This window comes from Alternaria atra, assembly GCF_907166805.1.
Source record: "Alternaria atra isolate CS162 genome assembly, contig: 37, whole genome shotgun sequence".
Classification (NCBI taxonomy): Eukaryota; Fungi; Ascomycota; class Dothideomycetes; order Pleosporales; family Pleosporaceae; genus Alternaria; species Alternaria atra.
The window spans coordinates 217153-243968 of NW_025091336.1; the positions used below are offsets into that span (position 1 = coordinate 217153).

Below are 26816 nucleotides of genomic sequence, written 5' to 3' on the forward strand. Positions count from 1 at the left end.
ATACGAGGCGGTGCAGAAGGCGGTGGGTAGACGTGACGTCCTTCAGACCGCTCTTGACGTCTCAATACGAAGTAGAGAGTTTGTATATAAGTTGCTTTCAGCATTCGCCCTTTGAAGATCATCACAACACAAACAATCTCATCTACTACCAATCAACACCACCACCACCACCAAACCTCCCAACCACCCAACCCAAACACCAAAATGCAGTTCACCACCGCTCTCTTCGCTCTCGCTGCCGCGACCGCCGCCAACGCCCAGGCTTCCGACCTTGGTGCTTGGAACGTCACCATCGAGAGCTCTAGCTTCGCCAACGGCTTCAAGTCGCGCACCGTCCTCGCTGACTTTGTTTCCGACGCCTACTCTGGCGACGACGTCATCCGCACCGTCTGCAAGTACGAGTACAACCCTGCTGCCGACCCCAAAGAGTCCTCCAGCTGCGAGCCCAACACCTTCTCCTACGAGTACGATGGCACGAGTAAGTTTATTCCCCCTTGAGGCCATGGTATTCGGATACCAGGGTATATGATTTCGCTAAGCAAGATGCTAACACACATGAAACAGCCGTCAAGGTCCAGCAGAACGTCGAGAAGCCCAACCCCATGACCGTCTTCGGCGAGGCTCCTCTTAGCCTTACTCTCCAGCCCGGTTCTGGCAAGACCTCCAAGGGTAATGCCATCTTCGATGCCACCCGCGCCATCGCGTAAACACCAGAACGTCAACATCCGCAATAGACCTGTATATAAAAAGGAGGACATGACTGTACACATTACACACGAAAACGAACTACAAGTTTTAATGTAACAACTTCAATTGAAACTGCTTTGACTACTCACGAAGAGCGCCTTACTACACTATTCTCATGATCATGTACACCATACTCTCGTAATAACCCATGACATTACGCCGTCTGCGATGAATAAAAAAGGTGAGATAGTTTGACAAACGAAAACGCCTATGCTCCATCAATGTCCTCTAGAAAAGTTCCTCATACACGAGCATCCTAGTCATGTGGGAAGGGGAAATGCCGGGCTGGGAAATGAAGCCTTGTCGGTGGCCCAGGTGATTCCACTCTAGAACGATACCCTAATAATCAGCAAAATGCCGATTGACCGAAAGAGAAGATATTGAGAGACGGTTACGCTTCGCCAAACAGTCGAGCAGTAATGTCTCCCATATAGGCCTCTTCAAGTTCGTAGTCTTCGCCGCCCATGCGGTCAATACCAACATACTCAAAAGAGGCGACAACAGCTTCGACGTCAAAACCCATTGCAACGAAGCGATCTACCAGGTCCTTGTTATAGCCCTTGTATGCGGCGAGTTTTGATTTCTCTTCGTTTTGCTTCGCCTGCTGGGCCTTCTTCTTGATGGACGCTGCTGTGGCACCTCCGCTGCCTTCAGCAATCTCCTTCTTGGGCGCACCAGCGAACGTGACTGCCCACTCGCGTGCCTTGTGTTCAAACTCAGCCGGATTACGGATGAGCATCCCCGCGACCTCTGCGTCTTGCGGATCTTTCGGTTCGGGTGTGCTGAGGAGAGATTGGAGCGAGATCAGAGCGGACTTAATGGTCAGAACTGGCGACCATTGCGAGGAGAGAGTGTCGAGACAAATGGCACCCTACTGTTGTTAGCTTCTTTTGAGCACAGTGGAAGGCTTCCCTTGTCCCTTACTGTCTGTGAGCTGACATTTGGGTGCCAGATCTTGGTCTCGAACTTCATGAGCGGCGGCCTGAAGGGGTATTCGCTCGGGATCCGGATGTCGACATGGTAGGTAGCTCCCTCGTATGGTGTGTCTGGCGGGCCGAAGAACTGGCCCCGTAGATGTGTTAGATCTTCTCCATTGCCTGCCACTTCGACGACGATCTTGGAGTGCTGGTCGTTGTGGATGTCAGCTATCTCCTTGGCAATGCGCCGGTTACGGTTGGAAGTCATTGTCGTGGACTGTGTCTGAGAGTTTGTGGGTGAAGGGGCCGATGGGGTATAAGTATTGAAAGTAGGCAGCAGAAGGGCGCAACCAAGGTGTTTCTAGGTAGAGAGGTCAGCCTCAGGCTCCGCAAAGTGATCCGGGCTCCACCAAGTCGTGGTGCGGGGAATGTGTCATACAAGTCTTGGGGGTCTGAGAAGGGAAAGTGGCTTCTTGATTCACCTCACAAGCGAGTATAGCAAGTTAGATCTACTGCAATCCTGGATGCGGTTGCAAGAAAGAGCACCTCTTGGCCCGCGTGGGGAGCTTTGGACTGGCTCACCGGCGGGGTCGAAGCTCGGAAAGTGGATTGTACTTGAGTTTCGGGAAAACTGTTGGAAGAAGAAGAAGTTGTCGTGGAACAGAGTGCTCAGTAAGAAGTGTATAGCTATCGGACCGGGCCTGACGTGTCTGTCCTTCTATGGAGGTGGAATGGTGAGGCTTCCAGCGGTTCGAGGCAGTGACGCCACAAGGCGCTAACCCCGATCCTCCGACATCCACGAGCTTCGGAATCAGCGCATCAACACCTCTTACAAACAACCACCGCCCAGCTCCCGCCATCGCCTCTACCACCACCCTCGCTGTGGTAGTCCCTCTTCTAATCACTCCATACCATCAAGCGCCTGATTCACCGCCCATCACCTGATCGCGTGTCATGGTAAGATCGCCTCCCTTCGGAAACCACGACGGCAACATGCTAATGACATACAGGGTAACCAGCAGTCGAGCGCTGGAGGCGGCGGACCTCCAGGAGATGACAAGAACAAGAAGGATAAGGTATGTGTTGTCCACAACACACGGAATGATGGCTCTCGGGAGTCCGCTATCTGTTGCCTCACCGCACATCACAGACACTAACAACGGCCTTTGCAGAAGGAGAAGCCAAAGTACGAGCCACCGCCACAACCCACAACCCGCATCGGCAGGAAGAAGAAGAAGGCTGCTGGACCCAGTGCCGCCGCGAAGCTCCCCACCGTCTACCCGACCGCACGATGCAAGCTACGATACCTCCGAATGCAGCGCATCCACGATCATCTCCTGTTAGAGGAGGAGTACGTCGAGAACCAGGAACGCCTGCGCAAGGCAAAGGCGGTGAAGGAAGGAAACGCGCCCGCTGCAGCCAACGCAGGAGACGCCGAGGACCGAAACGCCGATGAGCGCTCGCGGGTCGATGACATGCGAGGCAGCCCCATGGGCGTGGGCAACCTAGAGGAACTCATCGACGACGACCACGCCATCGTTTCCAGCGCCACCGGCCCCGAATACTACGTCTCCATCATGTCCTTCGTCGACAAGGATCTGCTAGAGCCCGGAGCGAGCATCCTACTGCATCATAAGTCGGTCTCAGTAGTCGGTGTGCTCACAGACGATGCCGATCCGCTAGTATCTGTCATGAAGCTGGACAAGGCACCGACAGAGTCGTACGCGGATATTGGTGGTCTGGAGCAGCAGATTCAAGAAGTACGAGAGGCAGTCGAGCTGCCCTTGTTACATCCGGAGCTGTACGAGGAGATGGGTATCAAGCCGCCGAAGGGTGTCATTCTCTACGGTGCACCAGGTACCGGAAAGACACTTCTGGCAAAGGCCGTCGCCAACCAGACCAGCGCAACTTTCCTACGTATCGTGGGTAGTGAGCTGATCCAGAAGTACCTCGGAGACGGACCCAGGCTAGTGCGACAACTCTTCCAGACCGCTGCTGAGAACGCGCCTTCCATTGTCTTCATCGACGAAATCGACGCTATCGGTACCAAGCGTTACGAGTCAACATCTGGTGGTGAGCGTGAAATTCAGCGAACCATGTTGGAGCTTCTCAACCAGCTGGACGGTTTTGACGACCGTGGAGATGTCAAGGTCATCATGGCCACCAACAAGATCGAGACGCTCGACCCTGCCCTTATCCGTCCTGGTCGTATTGACCGAAAGATTCTCTTCGAGAACCCCGACCGTAAGTTCCACTCTACGCTGCGAGCAATGCATATGCTGACTATCATGCAGAAACCACCAAGAAGAAGATCTTTACTCTCCACACCTCCAAGATGTCTCTCAATGAAGATGTCGATCTCGACGAGTTCATCAACCAGAAGGACGACCTTTCCGGTGCCGACATCAAGGCCATCTGTTCCGAGGCTGGTCTCATGGCGCTCCGTGAGCGTCGTATGCGGGTCAACATGGAGGACTTCCGTACCGCAAGGGAGCGTGTTCTTAAGACGAAGACTGAGGGTGAGCCAGAGGGCTTGTACTTGTAATCGTAAGAAGCATTGGGGGACTAGTATCATCTTTAGCACCCAAGAGCTATATGCAAGTGTATCAGTAGAGGTTGCACATAGGAACGACCTGGTTATGACGGCCTTAAGACTCAATCAGCCAATGTCTTCTCTTCTTTGGTGATGTATTCGTGTCCCTGTCGATATTGAGTTTCCTCTCATCAGAGCCGTCGCGGACTGGCAACTACAACAACCCGAGAGATAGAGCTAGTCAATGCACTTACACTGTCGTCAGTTCATCGCTGTTGTATCAAAACTTTTGGAAAAATCCAGTGAGTAGTACCTTCCTTTCCAATGCTTGACCTCAGTCGTGGCTGCCATCCCAGTCTGCGAGCGGCCGTGCACCCCTCGTGTGTCGTCCGAACTACCTCAAGGGGAAGTCACCTCGTTTCCATACCTTTCTTAATCTTTCTCCTTGTGTCGCGCTCTTCTCTTTGGCTTCTGCGACTCGTCGACTTAGGTAGCGCAAGAGATGTCGTTCAGTCTTACAAGTCTGCTTTCCTTCTCGTCACACAGTCCTAGTCAAGCCATGGTGTTTCGGTACTGAGCAGGAGCGTCTTGACAGTGGCGACACACCATGTAGGCAAAATGCAGCACGAATCTAATGTACAAACAGTGCAGACGTTCGCGGCAGTATTGCCTTTACCTTAGTTATGGGTCCAGCAGTGCAGTTCGCGAAGGTGATAGAAGCTGACACTAGCTCGCCTTCCTAGGGGTATAAATACACGACTTTCCACACGAACTCGACTTCTTGTACCCCCACCCTCTACCGAACTTGAACGTATTCTGATTTGACTACCCTACACCAACTCCGCCTGCAGGGCGACTGCGCTCAGTGCCTACAGGGGACTGCTCCTGCTCCTGACATACACATCACCACCGCTACATTTCTAATCATGGAGATCGAGGCCCCCACCTTCATCTCGCTCAACAAGTCGCAGAAGCGCGCGCTCATTCTCCGCGACCAGCTTCGCTTTGTCGATCCGCAACATCTGAATGAGTTCCTCGAGGGCATCGGTAATGACGAGCCACCTACTTACACCAAGGTAAACGGCGTCATCAAGCCTGAATTGGTGTTGGTCACACTCAAAGAAGAAGCTACACGTTTCGATCTCGGGAACGTCATACTACCAGAAGAAAAGAACTCTATATACCGTGTCTACCTAGTGGTGGAGAATGGTCAGATCCAAATGCAGGCTGAAGACCCATTGGCACAGGATGAAGACGTTCTCGACTCTCAACCCATTCATGGCTTCATTGCTCGGACTATGGTTCCTATGTTCAAAGAGAAGTTCCAGGTCATCTTTGCAAGGATGAACAAGATCAACGAAGCGAGGCGGGCCGCTTACAACATGCCGAATCAGGCGCCATTTCTATTCCACGAAGGAGAGGTATGTTCATCGATACATCGTTGACGTCGCGAGATCTATTGTAAAGCCTTAGATACACGTGATTTGATTCGACCAAGTACTTTCTGCTGACTTTGTACAGACACTTGCAAGGCTCGATCCAGCAAAAGCTGAGGAGGACCGCACTGTTACTCACGGTGAGTACGACAGGCATGATGATGATACAGCACTGACGAATAATAGCGAGGAAGTCACGCAAGAGGGGACTACATAAAGATGTGATTCAACATGTCTCAAACAAGCGCAAGCGCACTGGTCTGGATACGATTCCTGAGGATGCAAAGCGCAAGACGTTTGACACAATCCCGAGCCACGTCAAAGTAGACCTATTCGATTCCCTTGTAAAGGCGGCATTCCCGAATTTCGACAACTTGATGATCGCGGCTTGGAACGTGGTCACAATCTACACGGCTTGCGGTAGTGATTTCCCAGAACTCCATAGAGCCATTGTCGACCTCAAAGGAGTCCTACAGGATTTCGACGAGTCTTTTGGTCAACGCGTTGATCGTGCCACACCTAAATACAGGCATGACTTTGGCGGACCTTCGCGGGACGGTGCGAACAGAGACAGCAACCAAGACCGTAACGGAACCCACGATCAGGACCGTGGTCAGGACGACAGATTTGATGACGCTGGTCATCATGGCAGTCTCTTTGGGACTCCTGTACCCACCCTAGAACAGAACGGAGCAAATAACGCTGATCAGTTTGACGATACCAGTACTAACGAACCGGCCCAGTTGCAAGACAGCATCGATAAACACACTGACGACACGAGAAAGTCTAAGATGCCACTATCACGCCTCTTGAAGCCGTTCCAGTCTCACGAGGATCCAAACGGAGACGATGATGATGGCGACCACACACCTGCCGTGGATCCCCATTTGGCTCACACACTCGAAGAGCACAGCACTGTTCACCAACCTCGTTCTCGTCACACGGCAGAAATCCATATCGGCGGCAGCGTTCCCACTTCAGCAAACTCGTCACACAGTCAGCAGCACGCTCAACCTCCTTGCGAAAATGTGAAGAAAATCCGAGAGCAGGAAGTCGATGATGCCGACACTGAAGATCGTGCTCTCATCACACTACAAACCACACCACAACTCCATGATCATCCAACTCCAACTTCCACTTCCACTTCCACGCCTAAGCCCAGGAACAAGAGGCAGCGCTACAGTTCTGAGTACAGTGTCGCCCAACTCGAGAAGAAGTACAAGGAACGCAAGGCCCACATTCTCGGTACCTTTGAAAACAACATGAACAAGGTCCCCGAAAAGCACCGAGAAGCCCTCCAGTCGATGGAAGCTCTGATTGATGAGCGCAAGAAAGATGAAGCTGAAAAGAAAGCTGACAAGAACAACGGTGCCCCCAAAGAGTCTGGACGTCCTGGTACCAGCAACAGTGGCATGTTCGGTAATTATTCAGGCAACCCTTCCAGCAATTATCTAGGCAACTCTGTCCTGGGAGCCAAGAAACCGACAGGCGTCGCGCCTGTGGCTCCTATGTTTCCAAACGGCTCCAGGAAAGACCCGAGGAATGGTGTTGCAGTAGGTAGGAGGGGCAGCACTCCACCTTACGGACGCCGTCACTAAACACTGAATAACTGAACAGGTGCGCCTCGAAAGGAGAGGATTGCTTTCAAGTATCTGACGAAGTATGTTGATCGCATGGCTAATTGACACGTGAAGTCTCCGGGCGGATTTGAAGGCGAAATCTGGGGCGTGTATGATGGTGCGGGCGTTTGACAGCATCGATTTGGACCAAAATGTATGGAACTGGCGAGGCACTGGGTAGGCGTCGGTTTCTACCCACGACGGGTTAATGCGTGGGAGTATGCGAAGGTCTTTGAAATGCGAGGTATTGGTTAGGCGTCGGTTTATTAACATGACGGGGTAATCGGTAATGAGTGGCGGTATGTCATTGTCTTTGAGTTGGAATTTCGTGCAGCCAAGTTGGCAAGAATGTAAAATGTGATTTTGTATACCCCTCTGAAACTCCTCGTGCTACTCGCCTGAAGAGCACATTGGTATCTTTAGGAACGCCCAGAACGCCTTCCAATGCCGCCTAATGAGAATAAACGCCATATTTATATGCAAACCCCCCCACCAAGACATCCCCACGGCACTACTCCGCCTTCTTAGGCAGCTCAGGGCCCCAAAAAGCATCAGACTCCTTTTGGTACCCCTCTCTCGCCAACTTTCTCCTCTTGGCCTTGCTCTCCTCCAAAGCATCACCCTGCACCGCATCCCTCTTCTGCGCCTGATTCAGCTTAACCAAATCAGCCTTGTCCGGATCCCGACAATTCTTGAGTTTCTGCATGAGTGTCTTGATCTCTGCTTTATGTTTCGCCTCTCTTGCTTCCCGCTCAGCAGTTGGTAGTGTGTTGTTGACGTAAAGACGGTGGCTCGATATAAGGGATGCGCAGTTACGCAGTGTGCTTAGGAGCTTATCGTACACAGGATTGGACGTAGGTACTTTGAGCGAGAGGTAAAATAGCGTGAGTGGTTCATCGGCGAGGAGATGGGCGGATAACCAGATCTGAGAGGGCGTGTACAGGAAATAGGCGTCTGTCAGCACGGCGATGGTACGCAGCGTATTAGTCGCAACACCATACGCGTTGTGTATCCTCTCCTCGACCTTCTTCTCTGGCATCTTCATTGCCTGTCCCCCTACTTTCGCCGGCAGACCACAAATCTTAGCCTGTACTTCCTTTGGTCCCAGCCCCTGCGCGGGACCCTGGTATTTCCCATGCGCCATCTCCAGCATTTCCATGTGCCCAGCTTTTATAGCTCGAAAGGGGTGGCGGACGTCGAGGTTGTAGCGGAGACTTTGCACGATGATGTATTCGGGGGCGAGGACGTCTTCAGCGGTTACGTTGCGGCCGGCGCCTTCGGCGTACTGCGAGACGTGGATGGGGAAAAGTTCGACTTTTGTGGCGAGGAACATTATTGTGCGGAGGATGTTGTTGACGTGGTAGGTCATGGGGGAGTTGTAGAGGTAGAAGCGACGGAGGAATTGGATGCATGTCGCCTGGTCATGTTTGTTAGTGACTGTGTCTATTGTCTTTGTGGAGAAACGTGAATAGACGTACGACGACGTTTAGCGGGAAGCTGTAATGGTTTCCCAATGCGATTGCGCGTTCGCAGAATTCGTTTATTATCTTCAGTTCTTCCTCTGCGGTGAGGCAGTTTATTTCTGTTACGGTTTGCATGCGCGCATCTGGTGTGTTGGTTCCGCTGGTTCCACTCCCATTCTCCTTGTCTATACCAGATGCCACGGCATCATTGTCCACAGCATCGTTGCCACGCTGCGCCCTTAGACGCGCAACATTCGCCTTGACGCGCTCGGTGGCTTGGACGTTGATCTTCAGTCGTTGCGCAGCTAGCTGTGATGCGGTAAAGGACCAATTTCTGAACTGCGTCGAGTTTCGATATAGATCGTCTTCGGTGAGCTGCATGGTCGGGGCGATTGGTCGGAGATGGGCGCGAAGACAGACGCTGGGGTTGATAGAGTGGCACTAGGATTTAGGTGATGACAAGGTACGTGATGTTGCGCCTGCATGGCAATTGCAGCCGAGGGCCGCGCCTTCGATCCGCTCTGCCTTTCGGTCTGTATCGCACACTTCATCCTCTTCTGCCTGATAACACCAACAAATCTTTCATCTATCTGAGCTTTGTCCAAGGTCTGAATATCTCAGATAATGGCCTTGACCGATCTTGGCGGTGCCTGCCCATCGCCTAGGCAGAAAGGCGTGGCAGGTACCACGACCGTGGTCCTGTCAAGTCACCAGAGCTTGGAAGCAAGTACGTGAAACATGCAGCTTGTCATGCGCTGCACCAATTACCCTGGTTCGTCAGGATGCTTTCTAGAATACCCTCAATTGTGCTCAAAACGTAGCCCGGTTGAGCTCAATAGTACACGTAGAGTATGCTACAAGAGGCCGTCTCTTCCACGCTCTTGACCCCGTCTAATTCCTTCTTCTGTCCGTCGCCACCACATACTCCGCTTCATCTCCGCTACCATGCTGTTCGACCCATGCTAAGGCCACCCGTGCAAATAATCCTTCCGATTTCCCATACCATGTATAGTCCGAGATAAGGACCTTGGAGCCTGCGTCAACGTCTACCGATGGGCGCGATTCAGTTCAACTCCACTTTCGTTCTTCTGTATTCCATCGCCTGCCGTTTAGACCGGACGAGTGAGGCATTTCATTCATAGTCGGCTTCAAGCACACTCTCGAGCACCGGGATGGCGACATCCGACACGCAGCTTCCTCATCCTGGAAGTTTGCCTGAAAGGCCCTTGTGCCGCGACGTACAGCATCGATCCGGTTAAAGTCTACCATCGGCTTACACCATCCAGTTCACCACTTGCCACCTTCTCTAGAATCAATAGTCGGGTTCAAAGCTCCCACGGTTATTTGGTTGTGGCGCAAATGTGGTCCAGTAGATCTTGGCAACCAACGCAGCTTCCTCTTTAGGCTACAATATCTACCAATCTCTGTCTCCGCTCGAGGAAATCCTATCCTAGGTCGCGCTGTATCCGCTGTGGCCCCCGCCATGGCCTCGACCTGCACGCCCTGCAGTATAATGAGGTACACCAGCCGTAGTTCCATGCTTCCATGCTCGAATCCAAGGCGGAATGCTTGCCAAGCATCACACTATCCTTGGCCTACATGAACGGCTGCCTGCAAAATTAACGTCCAAGACTTCACCAAGGTTCGCCCAAGACGTTACTGCATAACATGACCGCTGTCATTGCTTCTATACGGTCTTGGTTGCTTATACTAACTTTTCGGAGTACCTGCGATAGGAAGGTCTACTCATGATAGTCATCTGCGGCGTTTTGCACGCGACAGCATCATGGCAGCTAGGTACCTCCAAGAGGGTGGTGCAGAGAGGGGAAGATATATAAAATGCTGCAACCTGCTCCCAGGTTCTCGGATCATCATCAACTGCCAATCGTCAATCTGCAGTCTTGTTCGCAACGATGAAGTGGGCTACTATCACCACGGCTCTGTTGCCTTTGGTCGCCGCTCATGGCTTTACCCACCAGCAATATGCCTCTGGAGAGGTCATGGACCTCATGATGTCCGGCAAGGAGGCTTCATGGGCTAAGCAACGTGCTGCTGGCAACTACGACAGCAAGAGGTGGAACGGTTAGTAACGTCCCAGTATGAACTGTATGTGAAATATACTGACTTCTTGTTCCAAACTTTAGGCTTCTCCAGCAAGCGCACCAAGAAGAACAAGATTGAGTGCAAGGACGGCCGCGTTGAGGCTGTCAAGGGAGATGCCGACCAGACCTACAAGTGCAAGAATATCGACTTGTACGACTTCAAGACGCATGAGGAGCTCGGCGATGCCATTGGTGATGGAAGTGGCTCGTGGGGTTGGTCGCACAAGGGCCGTGACTTCGTAAGTAATCCTTGCTACACCGAACCTTATCATGAATAATCTATGAACTGAGACTAATTCCTACTAGATTGCCATCGGTCAGACTTACGGTGCTTCTTTCTCCGAAGTTACCAAGAACGGCCAGCTGGAGTACCTTGGACGTCTTCCTGCCAACAACGACTCCGTCATCTGGCGTGAGATCAAGGTTGTTCGTGACAGCCTCATTGTCGGTTCCGAAGGTGTCGGTCACCATGTCCAGGTCTTCGACCTGAAGAAACTGCTTAAGCTCTCTCCCAAGAAGCCCTACACTTTCGATATCAAGAAGGATACTGCTCTTGTCGACATCAATCAGGGTATCAAGGGCCGTACCCACACTGTCGTCGCCAACAACGAGAAGAACTACGCCGTCGCCTGCGGTGCTGGCGGTCGCGCCGGTCGTAACGACACCTGCGCTGGTGGACCCATGTTCATTAACATGGACGACCCCACTAAGCCTTATGTTGAGGGTTGCAACGGCCAGGATGGCTACACTCATGACGCTCAATGCATTGTCTACCGAGGACCTGACAAGAAGTACTACGGCCGTGACATCTGCTACGGCTACAACGAGGACACTTTGACCATCTACGACGTCACCAACAAGAAGGGTTTCGGTAACGCTGGTGCCATCATCTCTCGCACACCCTACGTCGGAGCCTCCTACACCCATCAAGGCTGGGTTCTCGATCCCTTCTGGCAAACCCACATCGTCATGGACGATGAGCTTGACGAGGGCCAAATCGACCCCAACCGCACTGCTGTTGACAGTCCCGCCAAGGACGGCTTCGCCGTGACGTACATCTGGGACATCCAGAGCCTCGAGAAGCCCGTTGTCACCGGCTACTACAAGACCACCACCCGTTCCGTCGATCACAACCAATACGTCTACGACGGTCTTGACTACCAATCCAACTACCAAGCCGGTCTCCGTATCCTCGACGTTTCCAGCATCCCCAAGTTCCCCGACGGTTCCAAGGTCAAGGAGATTGCCTACTTTGACGTTTACCCTCCGGACGATGTCAAGCCCGGCGGTGGTGACGCTCTCTGGGACGCTGGTACCTGGTCTGCCTACACCTTCGAGTCTGGATTCGTTGTCATCAACACCATTGACCGTGGTGTCTTTGTTGTCAAGCAGGCTGATGTCAAGGGCAGGAGGAGGGGTCGTGGACAGTACTGGAACAAGTACTAGAGCGAAATGAGTGATGATAGAAACCATGCGCGGCAACAGCGTATAATGGTAATGAAAAATAATGAAAGATTCAAACAAGTCCTCGGACGTTCCCAATAACTGAGTGGTCCCGGCCTTTTGTGAAAACGTGGATGTCCTTAGGGAAGGTTTTGAGACTAACACTACTGCGCAGGTTGAATACAGGATTCGAGCTTGGCACTCTGGAAAGCATATGGAACTCTATGCTATCTTCACCACTCTTCCTCTTTGTATACCAACTATCTCACACACGATCCCCAAAAAAAGAAGAACGAAATGTTGTATGGCATATTCTGCTTTTCTTCTTCAAAAACGGCGGAGATAGTATGGTGTCGGACTCAGAGGGTGTGTTGGAGCATACGAAAAGCACACAAAGACGCAATGAATGGGAAACATGACGTTGTCGACATCTGAAGCTGCCGTTCAACCAAGGTTCAAAACATCAAAAGTATGGATCGATGTTCGCGTGGACTTTCGGAGTGGAGACAGTCAAAACGCAAACGCTCACCTCTGATGGACTAGGCGCCGAAGGCTGATATAAAACCTTCTGCCATGGTCCCATTTTCTTCTTTCCTCATAACACTTGTGCGTACAAGTATACCAAAGACAAGATGGCTAGTTCGTATGTCTTCCCGGGTCTCGAAAAATCAACTCTACTTCTGTTTGCGTTGCAGAAACCAAACATCACTCCAAATATGCTGTTGCGCGCTTCTCAAAAGATTGTACCGACCAACCTATGAGCTACGCTTCCCGCTAGTAGTGTCTAGTTATAAAAGCATCGTACGTCTCGTATACAAGTCTTCCCACAAGATACTCTTACGACGCGAAAGTATCAAAAGACTGAAGGTTTATGGTATGTCTGCTGTCCATGAAAAAGTACGAGACATAGACATGTCTTCCCCTCTTTTTGGGTCAAAAACCTCCATACCTTCCTCCCATGGAAGACTACCTGAAATGCTTGATACCGCACGCGATGTGGGTGTGCGCTGTTGCGATAGTCTCAGATACCATGCGAGATTCACCGAATTGTCTACCTAATGAAAAGAATGCAAGACGTTGGTATGTGCGGGAAGAGACTTGCAGAGAAAATTCAGTTAAACAAAACGCCATGAGTCACCGCGGATTTTCTCACGCTACATAGGTGTTCTCAGTACTAGGATTTGAGTCAGCTCAATCTGGATATAACCCTTCTCGTCTCTCACGATGAGTTTCTTCTTCTCATCGCAGACTTGAGCGCTCGATTCTCTTCAAAACAACAGTGATCCAGGATCGAACTTGATAGGGTCGTACGTTATGGGCCAAGAAAGGATTCGTGTGGCCTGATAGTTGCTTCACGGCTATCAACGTTCCCCCAGCGGGTTGGGCCTTCATGTCTAGCATTGAAGCGTCTTGAAAAGCACGTTCGAAAGATTCCAAAGACTAAGACTTGGTGACCATATCTCAGACGAGAGAGAAGATTGGAAGCTTCAATAAGTGCTACTAATTGAGTACCCAAAGTTCATCGAATGCACGGCTGTGCGTTTTGAAAGATGATATCATTTGTAATTATGGGTTCAACCAGCTTCACGTACGCTAACAGAAGATTACAAGAAGCTTTATTCCTCTCGTTCTGTTCCTGAGTATGCAAAACATTCTTTCTTTTTCACACGACCAAAAACAGATGGTGTCCAATCCATGGATGTGGCTTCGCCGCCTGCCCTCCAAAACAAAATTGCTAGATTGGATACGATTGCGGGAACCCCCTGCAGCGTCTCGTGTTAACGTCATCTCCAAGAATCGTGCATACCTATCCTTGCTATACCGTCAAGCATGATACCCAAGTCTTACTCAGAAGAACCACACCCCTTCCGTCGTACCACCTTCCTTCCCAACCTTCAACTCATCCAAGCACTTCTTCAGCCGCACCCCCATCGCTTTTCCATACGCCTCTTGATCATTAATGTCTGGCATCTCCGCTGTCTTGGTGGTATCGGCTCGCACCCATACCATATTCTCCTCCCCACAAGAACCTTTGATCTCTGTGAACATCTCGTCGTTAAAGCCACCCCCAAGAGCTATAGCAGCGGGTCGCTCGCCGTAGTTCTGGGATCCAATGTTGGAGGAGCTGTTAGGTGGGCTTTTGGAGGAGAGGAGAAGCGGTATGGACGAAGTTGCTTCTTCGACAGAGAGGTTGATGTGGATTACTGAGGGAAGATGGGATTAGTCACATATTCCCACAAATATGCTAGTTCCACCGTAATGCCTAAGCATACCATCGTATTCTGGCTTAATGCCCTCACGAGCAGCTTTTCCGATATTCGGGTGTCTGCCACAGATGACGATGGGGATAGGCGACATTGCGGACGTGTAGAACTTGGGATGCAATAGTAGAAATGGCGACCCTTGTGCAGTGTTGGTAAAGGCGGATCGAGGTATGAAACGAGAGAAAAGTCTCACTACCATTAAGGCGAACAGTTCGGTAATATAAGCAAACAGTGTCTACAGGTACGATGTGCTTCGTGGTGTGATGCTGCTGAGTTATTGTGTCTAAGTCCGACGCTAGTACTGTATGGACGTTGGAACTCAGCTCTATGCGGGGAAGACGTTGCACGAACCATCGTCTTCTGACCATATCTCACCAACGTACGCATCGGTACGTAATGTGATTGATGTCATGCTCACCAAACAGGCAGGGTGAATTGGTAGCACACAGAGGAATCGACGTTTCAGACACCAACTACTGTATGAATACTGCGGCAGGCTCTCATCTAGGTCATCGCTGGTAGGCCACCTTCCTTTATAAAGACACGACGGTAAGAAAGGGCTGTTATGGAATTAATACTGCTACTTAGTAGTACATAGCAACCTTAGAACACTAAAGAGGGGAGAATAGTTTCAGCCAAACTGTGCCTGTAATGCAAAACTGAACGTCGCATTTCTAGTTCTATATAGTTACATAGAAGCAAACTCTAATACTCTCACCACAAGCTGGATGGATCAGACAGCTAAAGAATCGAGGACAAAAGGCAAAAAAGACAAAAAGGCGCAAAAGAATATGCTCGTCAGGGCCGAACCGGAGTCGAACCGGTGGCTTCGGGAAGGCGGTTTTGGTGAACTGCAGTCCTACACTCTACCACTGAGTTACCGGCCCTTGAAGGTGTTTCGATGAATAAAAGACGAATTTTGAATGTTATATTTAACGAAACAACGTAATTGCGAGTGCTTACACAAGTGGCGCGGGGAGACGTTGTGGACGAGGGGCAGTGGGGCGAGCGCTTGGGGGCGGCAATGGGTTGCGGAGCTCCTTCCCTCCAAATTCCGTCCTACCCAGCCAGCAGCTTGGACACAACTCGACAATCCTACAGTATTTGATGTATCTCTGGGTATCACATTCCGCGTCGCATCGCCATGTCACTACAAATTATTTAAAACTCTAACTCCTCGACTTCCATCCCACACTCCTCACACCTCTTCTTTGTCATGCCTGTTTCAGGGTCTAGTACGCTCCTTCCCCACTCATGCTCATGTCTATCGTACCTGCCCTTGATCTTCTGTCCAAATTGTGCATCACCGCCATCGCCTGCTAACCGCGCCCGTTTATATGCTTCCACTCTCGTCCTCTTCTTCAAGTCCTCGAGTTTATTCTTGAACTTCTTTTGTTTCCTCTCTTTGCTCACAACCTGCCTCTTTGCATACTCCTCGTCCAACGCCTCTGCTGAGCCCCATTTCTGTGGACTGAAAGCGTAGGCTTCGACTTGGAGGCGCAAGAACAGTTGCATAGGGTGGAAGAATTGTTTGTGCGGGTTTGGTCGTTCGAGATGGGGCAGGAGTTCTTCGTCTTTGAGTTCAGGATCGGTGAGAAGGTAGTCGTCTCGCGCTTCGGTTTTCGTAAGGAGGGAATATTTGTCTGGTAGTTTCTCCTTGCAGCTATTGCATATGCCGATGCCGAATATGTCCTGCCACTTCCAGTCGATTTCCAGACTTGTGCATTCTCGACATTTGCCCTTTACGTCGCGCTTGCCATCGCCGTATTTGCCTTTGAATGTTCCACTTTCGATCTCAGCATTCTCAGCAGCTTCAAGCAATGCAGCTTCCTCGTCCTCTTCTTCTTTGCCATTGACTGTGTCCAGGATGGAGATACCCGGTTCATATGGTCCGGCTCTGTTGGCACGAAGCTTCCGTCTTATACGCTCCCTTTCCCATTCTGCCATTGATACGCCCTCTGGCTTTTGCTCTTCCTTCTGTTGCCCTTTCCACATAGCCTTGTTATGCGGATCGTCTACAGTGCTCAGGAAACCGCCCTTCGTGTCCGTCATTTTACTGAAGTCATATTCGATGAAGTCCGATCTCGCGTATTTCTTCGCCGGCTGGATGTAATCGTTTGAGGGTGGCTGTATGAAGCCATTTTGGTCGCGCTTCTGAGGAGATGCTGCCGCAGCATTACGAAGGGTTGCAGGAGTTTGCGCGGCTGTGATAGAGGAGTATGCGCGCTTCGTGCCTGCGACCGGCGCTGGTGAAGGTTTTAATGTTTGTGTCTGTTGTGCTGCCGCTTTCGCCCTTAGACGAGCCTCTTCCATGCGCCTGATCTGCTCGGGCGTAGGAGGATTAGGCGGAAGCTTGCCCGCTGAGCGAGTCGCTCGTGGTGGCGTTGCCGGTCGTTCGGACATGGTGAGATGATGAGAAGATGGGAATGAGGTTCTGGTACGTTCACTCGTACTTGAGCGCGTAGATGAAGAAGTTCTTGATTACACGGCTACCGGGGCGCGCAGGTGGCGGATGTCATCGGGGTTAGTTAGGGTGAAATGCGGCACCGAGACCCTTGTTCCTGAACAATGATGTACGCCAAGAAGCCTCACGATCTCTATCCTCCGATTCGCATCTCAAATCACTATCCACATACTGATCAACCGAGAAGTTTGCAAAAATCCATACTTCTTCTATGATGACATATCTGTATCATCTGGAAAAGGGCGGTTTGCCGTGCAGCGCCCTTACCAATCCACTATGACTCTTATGTGTGGCTGTGACCGGAACAATCCACAGCGTCTGCCATGACGAACCGTGGCTCACTTCACAGGGCAAGCCCAATCCAGGAAATCGCCTAGGTTAAGAATCGGTTGTTCCACATGATTTTGTTGCAATCACCTTCATGATTCTCCCTTCGTCCCAAAATATGCCAGACGCGAGCACACGTGCGCACGTGGCGAGCCCTACGGCGGCCTCGCTAATCCCTGCCGCCGATCTCCATGAAAATGTCCAGCCCTCGCCAGAAGACAGCGACTACAGCAGCGACGAGCCCACCACAGCAGCCGCCAGACGAAGAAAGCGCAAACAGCTCCGCAAGGAAGAACGCAAACAAGAGAAACAGAGACACGATTCCGCCCTTCCAACGCCCACAGATTCAGATACCGAGAACCCGACGAACCAACCCCGCAAACCTCCTAACAAGCCCCCAAAGCAGAACCGCAAGCCTGCTACCGAACTCGACGATTCGTCCATAACCATACCTGCCACAATTTCAATGGCGAAACCCGCCGCCCAAACTGCTTACCCCCTCCTCATAGCCTCCATTGGCAACCCAGGCGCAACATATGCCAACACACTACATTCTGCCGGCCACATCGTTACCTCCTCCCTCTCAGAAGCGAAGCGCTACAGCCCCTTCCAAAAGGGCCTATCAGGCCTAGTATCACGACCTCCGGCTACATACATGGCATTCGGCTTGACCGGGTATCGAAGAGAAGCAACGGACAAAAGCACAGAAGATGACTGGACATTCTGGCAATCCACTTCATTAATGAACGTTAGCGGCAGTGGAGTTTTGAGGGCGTACAACGAGTGGCTACGCGGTCTACGGCAGGCTGCTGGAAATGCGACGTTACAAGGGCGACTAGTAGTCGTCCACGATGAACTCGAGTCTGCGCTGGGCAAAGTCACAATCCGTGACGGTGCAGCGAGCGCAAAAGGTCACAATGGTATCAAAAGCTGTCAACAAAGTCTTGGAGGGACGAAGTGGTGGAGAGTAGGCGTTGGGATAGGCAGACCGGAGAGTAGAGATCCGAATATAGTGAGCAAGTACGTCCTGGGTAAGATGACGTCGTATCAACGGGCACAGTTGGAGAAGACGACCATACCGGTTTACAAGGCGCTGGAGGACATCGCAGCGGGGAAGAAGTAAGAGACTTGCATAGGGCGACGGAGCATTTTTGATGGCGTTTGAGATGATACCCCAGTTTACACGGTAGAGCGCTTTGCATGAGATGCATGAAGCAATGTATGAATACTGAACTGATTTCTGTAAACGAGGAAACATGTCAAGGTATCTTGCAATAACCCAAAAACCAATGTCCGTGATAATCCTGTACTCCGGCATGAAATGCAACAACAGACTCGAGTATGCAAAGCTCTGATTAACGATCAAGAACCAACAATCGTAGGGCCAGCCTTCCTCAACTTCTTCCTCTCTTCAAGCCGTCTTCTCGCTTGCTCTTTGCGGTCGACAGGGAGCATTTGGCTGCGATCATGCTTTACCTCTGCAGAACCTTCTGCATGGTGTACTGTCATTTTCGAGAGATCGAACTTGGCGTCGGTACGACCAGGGTAGGAGGACACGTCAACCTTGGATTCCTCTGGCTTTTGCTTGTCGACTCTCTTCGACGAAACGGAGACCGCCTCAAGCTCCGAGACATGTGTAGCTTTCTCGGTTGCACGTTCTCTACGTCGCATGGGTTCGGCTTTCTTGTCGCTCTTCTCAGGCATGGTAGCCTTCTCGTTTAGCTTAGTTGTCTCCGTTGACCTGGTGTGCGATACAGATTTCGAAACCCGATGTTGCTTTGGTGGTGGATTCCACTCAGGTCGTGAGTATGGCTGACCAGTAGAGACGGGTAAAGCCATCTTGTCCATCTGCACTATCGAACTGTTGTTGATCTCCATCCAGGGATCAAGGCCTGGCGACGGCATCGGCAGCGGACTGGATGGTGCAATCGCGGCGGGCGACTTTGGCGCATTGTTCTCGTCTGTTGGGTCGGGTCTGCGGATCTTCAGCGGCGATCTCTGCGGTTGTTCTTGCTGAGGCTGTGCAAGCGCCTTTTCTAGAGTAATCTCAAAGGCGCGTGCTGGTGCGTGAGGTGATTTGCCTAGAATGATAGAGGCTTCACCCTCTGCTGTTCCTAGTCTGGATGGAAGCACTGGCCGATTCAATGTGTCAGGGATAGTACCACGGCGGTGGCGGCGGAGTTTAGGTGACGAGTTCTCTTTGGTAGACGAAGCCATACTATTGTTTAGAGCGAATGAAACCTCGGGATCCATATCTAGGCCACGCGTGGGCGACCGGGGGTGATCTCTGCTCGCATCCTCGTATATCTCAAACGGAGCTTTATTTTGTTGAAGTTCAGAGGAAGGTATTGAGCCTGACGCTTCCAGAACTGTGATTCGGGCCTTCAGTGCTGCGATTTCGATACTCGACGACATGCTCTCGGCCATCGCTTGACGTAACCGTTCTTGGAGGTCCTTGTTCTGCTGCTCCAGATCCCGCTCCCGTTGTCTATATCTCTTGCGTTCTTGCTCGAGCTGGGTAGATAATTCGGTGGCTTCGCCATCCTTTTTCATGGCGAACTTTTTGGCAAGCTGTTGCTTAGCAATAACCTTCTTCATCTCCTTCTCGCTTTTCTCTGCGTAGCTCTCGTATTGCTCCTTCCAGTATTTGCCAGACTCAGAACGCGGGGCACCCAAATCTATTGTGATGTCGCTATCGTCCCTCGCCTTGGGTTTCTGCCCCGATTTCGGTTGTGTGGTTGTTCGCGCGTCAAGCAGGGCTTCGGTGAGGCGGGTACGCGGTCGCTTGTCACTTTCGGGGTCAAGCTTCAGGTGCGTACCAGGTGTCCAAGGACTCGGAAACTTCCCAGGGCAGTCGCTGGGTATACCGCTCTTGCCGATGTTGTCGCGCTTGCCTTCATTATCTACCACGTGCGACCCAAATGACACCTGCTTCCTTCCCTTGCTTGCGGTGCCCGGTGTCATGAGTATGCCGCCTGGCTGTTTTGATGGCGAGATGGGTGGGCGGCTCCCTTTCGGCGCGGGGAGCTCGAACCTTGCGTTTGCTGCATCTATCCTCGCCTTCCTCTCACTCTTCTTCGAGGCATCTTGTGCTTCTTCAGGTGCAGGTGTTCCGAATATGGCATGCTTGAAAGCTTTGACGGCAAATTGATGAGCGGGCGTCTCGGGAGGTTCGATGAAGGTTGATTCGTAGTTGTTTTCTGTCATTGTCAGCGTGTGGCAGTGGGCGCGTAACTCATTGCAACGTACCAGGCTGAAGATCCTCGATCACATTCGTGATGCGCGGGCCCGTTATCCATGAAAACATGGCGAAGTGTGTGTTATCGTTGTAAAGTGGGAGTGGTGGTTCGGGAGGGTCGGTGATAGTGATGGCGATCTCGAATGCGCTGTGTGGATATATCCGTGTGTTTGTTTGGCGGATTGTTTACTCGCAGAAAACGACGACCTAGAGTGGACCGGACGCCTTCGTGCACTTCGTATAGTCGCAAATGAGTCGCAAACGCTTTCGAAGTAGCACGCGACAAGCTGCTAGGGCATTGCCAGAGTAAAGGAATGTGCGATGCTGTTTGTTGTACGTGCTGGCAGATCTCGAGACATGAGGAAGTCGCGTCCGGTGGCTCAGCTTGCGTCTGCAGGGATGGCGCGGAAAGGACCCATGGATGGCGGGGCTTCGCCAACATATCGCCCCCACCGACCGCTACTTGACGTGCGCTGGCCACGAAGTCTCTACGTATCGTCATTCTCAACACCTTTCACTGCAATTTTTACAAATCAAAATGTCTGCAGTGTGAAGGGCAGCAGCTACGGCTGCTAGTCTCTCCGTCAATACCCTATATGACGGCCTATTCAATCATCCACCAGTAGCCCACTATGGCACCGCTAAGAACACCAAAGAATAAGAAACAAACGCATAATGCATCTACGCCAACAGGCACGCCGACAGGCGACGATGAGATGGGCCCAACAAGTCCGTCCGGAGAATTGCGACCTCCGATGGTCTCGCAAACCTCCGAAACCTACGAGAAGGCACAAGAAGATGAACGCGAAGTCTTGAAGGCTGTGTTCATGGACGACTACGAAGAATCAGAGGCCAAAGGCGCATGGAGCGTAAGTCACAGAGTTTCGACATGACCACGATATATCGGCTTTGACCTACGATGACTCAGTCTCAGTTCAGGACAGGCGCTAACTTGAGTGTAGAAAACAACCGATCGCGTATTGCGTCTGAAGCTGTCGTCCTTCTCCAATGAGAAGATTTCCATCACACTTTGTGCTAAACTCACGGCTACTTACCCCAAAACGCTACCTGAACTTACCATAGAAGACGGCGGCAGTCTAAGGAAAAGTACTTGGGATAGGCTCTATGGCCTGCTTAAGAGCCGACCTCGCGAACTAGTAGGCGAGGTGATGATCTACGATATCGCGACGGCTATCCAAGAAATACTCGAGGACGAAATTGCAGTTCGCGAGACGGACGGCACTTATGAGAACCTGGATGCTGAGCGAGCAGTACAAGAAGCAGCTGCAGTCGAGCAATTAAAACAGCAAGAGGAAGAGTTACAGAAGAGGCGAGACGAAGAGAAGGCCGAGGAAGAGCGCCTTTTGCAGCAGATGGTAGGGGATGAAATGCGGCGAAAAGACTTGATGGCAAAGCGCAAGAAGCACCGTGTATCCGCCATCACTCCGCCTTCGTACTTTCCCAGCGGCGAGAATGTCAACTACATTTCTTTCGACAGAACCATCATCATTCAGCACGAAGACACCACAATCCAGTGCAACGGAGTTGAGAACCCACTTCCTTTCCGTTCTGGCCCTCTGACAGAGCAATTACTGGTCAAACCGGCGGGGAGTTCGGCAGCGCTCACGCTAGTACTCAAGCGGGCTCGAGTAGGAGGTGGAAATGCTGCCGCTGGCCCTGAGTTGAAGAAGGCCATCATGGGATTCGAAGACGAGATGGAGGAGATTAAACGGTTACGACAAGGCTCCATCTTGGCCGTACTGGACTTCAAAGTTGAGCATCTCCCCGACTCCGGATGGGAGATCAGTGTCCTCATGGAACACGCTGATAAAGGGTCCCTAGGCGAGCGACTTGCCGATGATGGACCATTGCCGGTCGCGCGGGTTCGTTCCTGGACCATTGAGCTCTTGGAAGCACTAGACTTCTACCATCGCAATGGAATAGTTCACAAGCGTGTTCATCCTCACAACATCTTATTCAAAAGATCTTCTGGTGGTAGTATCACAGTGCTTCTGGCCGATGCTAGCTTCCAAGGCTCTCTATACCACCTGCAAAGCTTATGTCAAGACGTACAACCGACGAAGCCCCTGCGATCGTTCTACTGGATAGCACCTGAGCTCTCGCAGGATACCCATCATACTCGCAAGACTGATGTATGGGATTTAGGAGTCACCTTCCTTCAGATGCTGTTCGGGTTCGATGCACCTGGAAAATACAACTCGCCTAAAGAGTTATCCGATATCCTTGGCTGCTCGGAACCGTTACAAGAGGTCTTGCGTAAGTTCTTCAAGCCTGATCCTAAGAAGCGACCGTCCGCCTTCGACCTCATTCCGTGCGAATTTTTGCGCGACGAGGTAGATATATACGAGCGACCCTCCACGCCTGTGCGATCCAGGAATTCATCGACTTCGTTGGGTCGTTATAGGCTACGACGAGAGTCTTCGTCCGGTGTTGTTCCATCGTATTCAAGATACGCCAATGATTGGGTCGAACAAGGTCGCCTAGGCAAGGGTGGGTACGGTGAAGTCGTGAAAGCCCGTAACAAAGTCGATGGTCGGCTTTACGCCATCAAAAAGATCAAGCAGAAGTCCGCGGCAGCACTAAGTGAAGTCCTTTCAGAAGTCATGCTGCTATCACGGCTCAATCATAGCTGTGTGGTACGTTACTACACTGCGTGGCCAGAAGCTGAAGCGGACGACTACGACTCGGCAACATCGGATGGAGATGAGTCTGACTGGGAATCGGACGTCTCTCCAGGTACAACCACAACTGACGGTGGCGGCCATGGAAAGAGCGGTGGTGGGCTAGATTTTATTAGCTCCAGTGGATATCCTAAAATCGAGTTCGGGTCCGATGATGAGTCGGAAGACGATGTTGGTGCAGTGATCTTTGGGTCCGATTCTGGTAAGTGACATGTGCTACAAACTTTTACATTTATCGCAAACTAATTTGAATTAGAAGATGAAGCTAGTCTGGGATCCCTCTCGCCGGCAGTGAAGAAACGCGCCATGTCTGACTTAATGCCTGCAAGGCCGTCGAGGTCAATTCTGTATATTCAGATGGAGTTTTGCGAGAAGCAGACACTTCGGGATTTGATTCGCACAGGTTTATACGACGATCCAGATGAATACTGGAGATTGTTCCGGCAAATCCTCGAAGGACTCGCTCACATCCATGGTCATGGTATCATACACCGTGATCTCAAACCCGACAACGTCTTCATTGATATGGCCAAGGTCCCTAAGATTGGTGATTTCGGCCTAGCTACTAGTGGACAATATCAGAGACCCGATACGAAGTCCTCCAACGGTGCAGAGGATGGTGGCGACATGACAAGAAGTGTAGGCACTGCTCTTTACGTTGCTCCCGAGCTGAGTTCTAGCGTTACTGGCGACTACAACAACAAGGTGGATATGTACTCTATGGGCATCATCTTTTTTGAGATGTGTTTTCCTTTGAGGACTGCCATGGAGCGGGACAAGGTCATTCGAACGTTGCGTGAGCGAAAACATGATCTTCCGCAAGAATTTGAAACACCCGAAAAGTCGTTGCAAGGTGGCATCATCAAGTCTCTTATCAGCCATCGCCCTTCGGAAAGGCCAGGATGCACTGAGCTCTTGAGAAGCGGCAAGGTACCTGCTCAGATGGAGGACGAGGCCGTTAAGGAAGCTCTCAAAGCTCTTTCAGATCGCAACTCGCCACATTACGCGAAGATGATGGCTGCCCTGTTTTCACAAAAGCCTGATACGCAAGCGAAAGACCATGCTTGGGACCTCAGTGCGACTACCCAGACGATAAAAGCCAACGAAGTGCTTCTACAGAATCTTGTCAGGGACAGATTAGCCATGGTATTCCGGAGCCATGGTGCTGTTGAAATACAACGTCAGGTATTACTACCCTGGTCTGATCATTATGCCGACAGCAACGTCGTAAAGCTTTTCGACCCTTCTGGAACCCTGGTCCAGCTACCCTACGATTTGACTCTGCCTTATGCACGTAGCATCGGTCGAGGCGGAGTCTTCTTGGAGAAGACATTCACGATCGGTCACGTCTACCGTGATAACTACACCGGAAGCGCTCCACGTAGTAACGGCGAGGCGGACTTTGATATATTGTCTTATGATACGCTCGATCTCACACTGAAGGAGGCAGAGGTTCTCAAGGTTGTTGATGAGATCATCGATGAGTTTCCTTCGTTCCGGTCAACGCAGATGTGCTTCCACCTTAATCACGCCGATTTGTTGGACATGATCATGGACTTCTGCAGAATCAGCGTCCCAAAGCGAGCAGCGGCCAAGGCGGCTCTTAGTAAGCTGAACATCGGGAAGAACAATTGGCAGTTAATTCGCAACGAACTACGATCTTCCGATATTGGCATCCCATCGACTTCACTAGACGACCTTGCACGTTTCGATTGGCGTGACACACCAGAGAAGGCTTTTGCAAAGCTGAGGCGACTATTTGAAGGCACGAAGTACCTCGAACGAACTCACGTCATCTTTGCACACCTCAGTTCTGTTATCAATTATATGAAGCTGTGGAATGTAAAGCGCAAAGTTTACGTCAGCGTGCTGAGCAGCTTCAACGAGAAGTTCTACTCTGGTGGCATTCTCTTCCAATGTCTTTTCGACACAAAACAGAAAGAGGTGCTTGCTGCAGGCGGACGGTACGACAAGCTGATCGAGGAATACCGTCCAAAGGCCTCCAGTCACGCACACCCAGCAGCTACGAACCATGCTGTCGGAGTGAACCTAGGATGGGACATGCTTGTCAATTCTATGAGTCGCTACATCAAGAAACCGGAGAAGTCAACCTTCCTGCGAAAGCACGCTGAAGAAGACACGCCATCCATCTCATGGATGCCACGACGCTGTGATTGTCTCGTCGCTAGTTTCGACCCTAACGTTCTCCGCTCCACCGGTATCAAGATGGTTGCAGACCTGATTGCTCATGGCTACACCGCTGAACTCGCCGCCGATGCGCACTCCATTGAAGATATTCTACGTCGCTACCGCGATGACAGACATAGCTGGGTCATCGTGATCAAACACGGCGTCGCGCCCGACAAACCCGAACTGAAGGTTAAATCCATCGCGAAGAAAGAAGACACAGACCTGCGCAGCACCGACCTCTTGAACTACCTTCGCAACGAACTCCGGGATCGCGAAGAACGCGAAGGAAGCGCAGCCCGCTTGATCAAAGCCGCAGCACCAACTCCAGGCAACACCTCCAACGCGTCAAAGGCCAACGTCGACGTTCTAATAGCTCAACACCGATCTAAGAAGAGCAATAAATGGTCCATTGTCGAAGCCGCACAATCGCGATCCACGGATCTTCTTTCGGCTTTTCAGTCTGCACCCATCGCCGCCATTGAATCGAAGGAAGAGGTTATGAATCTACTCAAAGAAACGCGCCTCAGCGATCCGGACTCATGGCGTTACTTCATACAGAAGATGCCGCTTGCTGAGAGGAAGTATCTACAAGAGCTACATGACCTACTACTGGGCTACAGAGCTAGGTGGGTTGAGAGCAAAAGCGAAGGCGGAGCCAATGGTGAAGGAGCTGTAGGAAAGGCGTTCGTATATAATTTTCGGACTGGAGGGTGTTTACTTTATGACTTGGAGAGCTGATGGACATAGAACAACTACCAAGCGAGAAAGCATGGACATTGAAAATCAAGAACGGCAAACAATTATTGCTTGATTAGTGCTAGTGCTGTTGTGCTGTCACATGAATCTCGAATGAAGCATTAGACCAGTGTAGACACCGATAATTATGTTGTAGTAACAAGGCAGACTCACGGCTCCGCTCATATCTCAGCGCTAGGCCCAAGACATCATGCACACTAGACAACTTACGTGTCGCACCACTAATTTTTACACGTCGCGGAGCGAGTTGACTGCCTCTGCAATCTTGCGACCCAAATTAGAATTTGATTGGTACACGGATTACGGCAGCATATGCACAATGCATGCGATAAGCAGGCTTTTGGGCAAGACGCGCCTGAAGGATTTAGTTGCCACACCATCGATACCTCGGCACGGTAGGATTATCCAATCAGGTGAGAATTTATTCAGTCACAGTGATATACTGACATGCATGGTGTTCTAGGTAGGCATAGAGTGCAGACCGGACTCCGAACGAGGACCAATCAAGTGGGGCACTCCATATGATGATCGAGGATGATCCGTTTATTGGATATAATACAGCACAAGACTATCGTCCAGGGCCAACGCTGCGAGGCTTTCTCTGGCACGCCACGG

The 26816-nt window shown here is 51.3% G+C and overlaps 11 protein-coding genes across 11 annotated transcripts; 6 read left to right on the forward strand and 5 right to left on the reverse strand.

Annotated features, from left to right (window-relative positions):
• Positions 1 to 204: 204 nt before the first annotated feature.
• On the forward strand, positions 205 to 707 carry ALTATR162_LOCUS11797 (uncharacterized protein; the record flags this gene model as incomplete). The annotated part of the gene is made up of 2 exons (XM_043319439.1): positions 205 to 478; positions 565 to 707. 2 exons carry the CDS (start codon positions 205 to 207, stop codon positions 705 to 707), a joined length of 417 nt encoding a protein of 138 aa, XP_043175374.1.
• A 431-nt stretch (positions 708 to 1138) lies between these two features.
• Positions 1139 to 1932, reverse strand: ALTATR162_LOCUS11798 (uncharacterized protein; the record flags this gene model as incomplete). Its single annotated transcript, XM_043319440.1, has 2 exons — positions 1139 to 1618; positions 1672 to 1932. 2 exons carry the CDS (start codon positions 1930 to 1932, stop codon positions 1139 to 1141), a joined length of 741 nt encoding a protein of 246 aa, XP_043175375.1.
• Positions 1933 to 2618: 686 nt separating this feature from the next.
• On the forward strand, positions 2619 to 4209 carry ALTATR162_LOCUS11799 (uncharacterized protein; the record flags this gene model as incomplete). The annotated part of the gene is made up of 4 exons (XM_043319441.1): positions 2619 to 2621; positions 2675 to 2740; positions 2837 to 3908; positions 3959 to 4209. The coding sequence occupies 4 exons, from the start codon at positions 2619 to 2621 to the stop codon at positions 4207 to 4209; spliced, it is 1392 nt and encodes a 463-aa protein (XP_043175376.1).
• A 914-nt stretch (positions 4210 to 5123) lies between these two features.
• On the forward strand, positions 5124 to 7231 carry ALTATR162_LOCUS11800 (uncharacterized protein; the record flags this gene model as incomplete). The annotated part of the gene is made up of 3 exons (XM_043319442.1): positions 5124 to 5618; positions 5719 to 5773; positions 5820 to 7231. The coding sequence occupies 3 exons, from the start codon at positions 5124 to 5126 to the stop codon at positions 7229 to 7231; spliced, it is 1962 nt and encodes a 653-aa protein (XP_043175377.1).
• Positions 7232 to 7763: 532 nt separating this feature from the next.
• On the reverse strand, positions 7764 to 9096 carry ALTATR162_LOCUS11801 (uncharacterized protein; the record flags this gene model as incomplete). The annotated part of the gene is made up of 2 exons (XM_043319443.1): positions 7764 to 8669; positions 8731 to 9096. The coding sequence occupies 2 exons, from the start codon at positions 9094 to 9096 to the stop codon at positions 7764 to 7766; spliced, it is 1272 nt and encodes a 423-aa protein (XP_043175378.1).
• A 1532-nt stretch (positions 9097 to 10628) lies between these two features.
• On the forward strand, positions 10629 to 12263 carry ALTATR162_LOCUS11802 (uncharacterized protein; the record flags this gene model as incomplete). Its single annotated transcript, XM_043319444.1, has 3 exons — positions 10629 to 10797; positions 10860 to 11056; positions 11124 to 12263. 3 exons carry the CDS (start codon positions 10629 to 10631, stop codon positions 12261 to 12263), a joined length of 1506 nt encoding a protein of 501 aa, XP_043175379.1.
• A 1845-nt stretch (positions 12264 to 14108) lies between these two features.
• Positions 14109 to 14618, reverse strand: ALTATR162_LOCUS11803 (uncharacterized protein; the record flags this gene model as incomplete). Its single annotated transcript, XM_043319445.1, has 2 exons — positions 14109 to 14464; positions 14534 to 14618. The coding sequence occupies 2 exons, from the start codon at positions 14616 to 14618 to the stop codon at positions 14109 to 14111; spliced, it is 441 nt and encodes a 146-aa protein (XP_043175380.1).
• A 1067-nt stretch (positions 14619 to 15685) lies between these two features.
• ALTATR162_LOCUS11804 (uncharacterized protein) lies at positions 15686 to 16927 on the reverse strand (the record flags this gene model as incomplete). Its single annotated transcript, XM_043319446.1, has 1 exon — positions 15686 to 16927. The coding sequence occupies one exon, from the start codon at positions 16925 to 16927 to the stop codon at positions 15686 to 15688; it is 1242 nt and encodes a 413-aa protein (XP_043175381.1).
• Positions 16928 to 17433: 506 nt separating this feature from the next.
• Positions 17434 to 18438, forward strand: ALTATR162_LOCUS11805 (uncharacterized protein; the record flags this gene model as incomplete). The annotated part of the gene is made up of 1 exon (XM_043319447.1): positions 17434 to 18438. One exon carries the CDS (start codon positions 17434 to 17436, stop codon positions 18436 to 18438), a length of 1005 nt encoding a protein of 334 aa, XP_043175382.1.
• A 239-nt stretch (positions 18439 to 18677) lies between these two features.
• On the reverse strand, positions 18678 to 20622 carry ALTATR162_LOCUS11806 (uncharacterized protein; the record flags this gene model as incomplete). The annotated part of the gene is made up of 2 exons (XM_043319448.1): positions 18678 to 20515; positions 20565 to 20622. The coding sequence occupies 2 exons, from the start codon at positions 20620 to 20622 to the stop codon at positions 18678 to 18680; spliced, it is 1896 nt and encodes a 631-aa protein (XP_043175383.1).
• A 563-nt stretch (positions 20623 to 21185) lies between these two features.
• ALTATR162_LOCUS11807 (uncharacterized protein) lies at positions 21186 to 26183 on the forward strand (the record flags this gene model as incomplete). The annotated part of the gene is made up of 3 exons (XM_043319449.1): positions 21186 to 21422; positions 21516 to 23457; positions 23512 to 26183. 3 exons carry the CDS (start codon positions 21186 to 21188, stop codon positions 26181 to 26183), a joined length of 4851 nt encoding a protein of 1616 aa, XP_043175384.1.
• Positions 26184 to 26816: the final 633 nt, after the last annotated feature.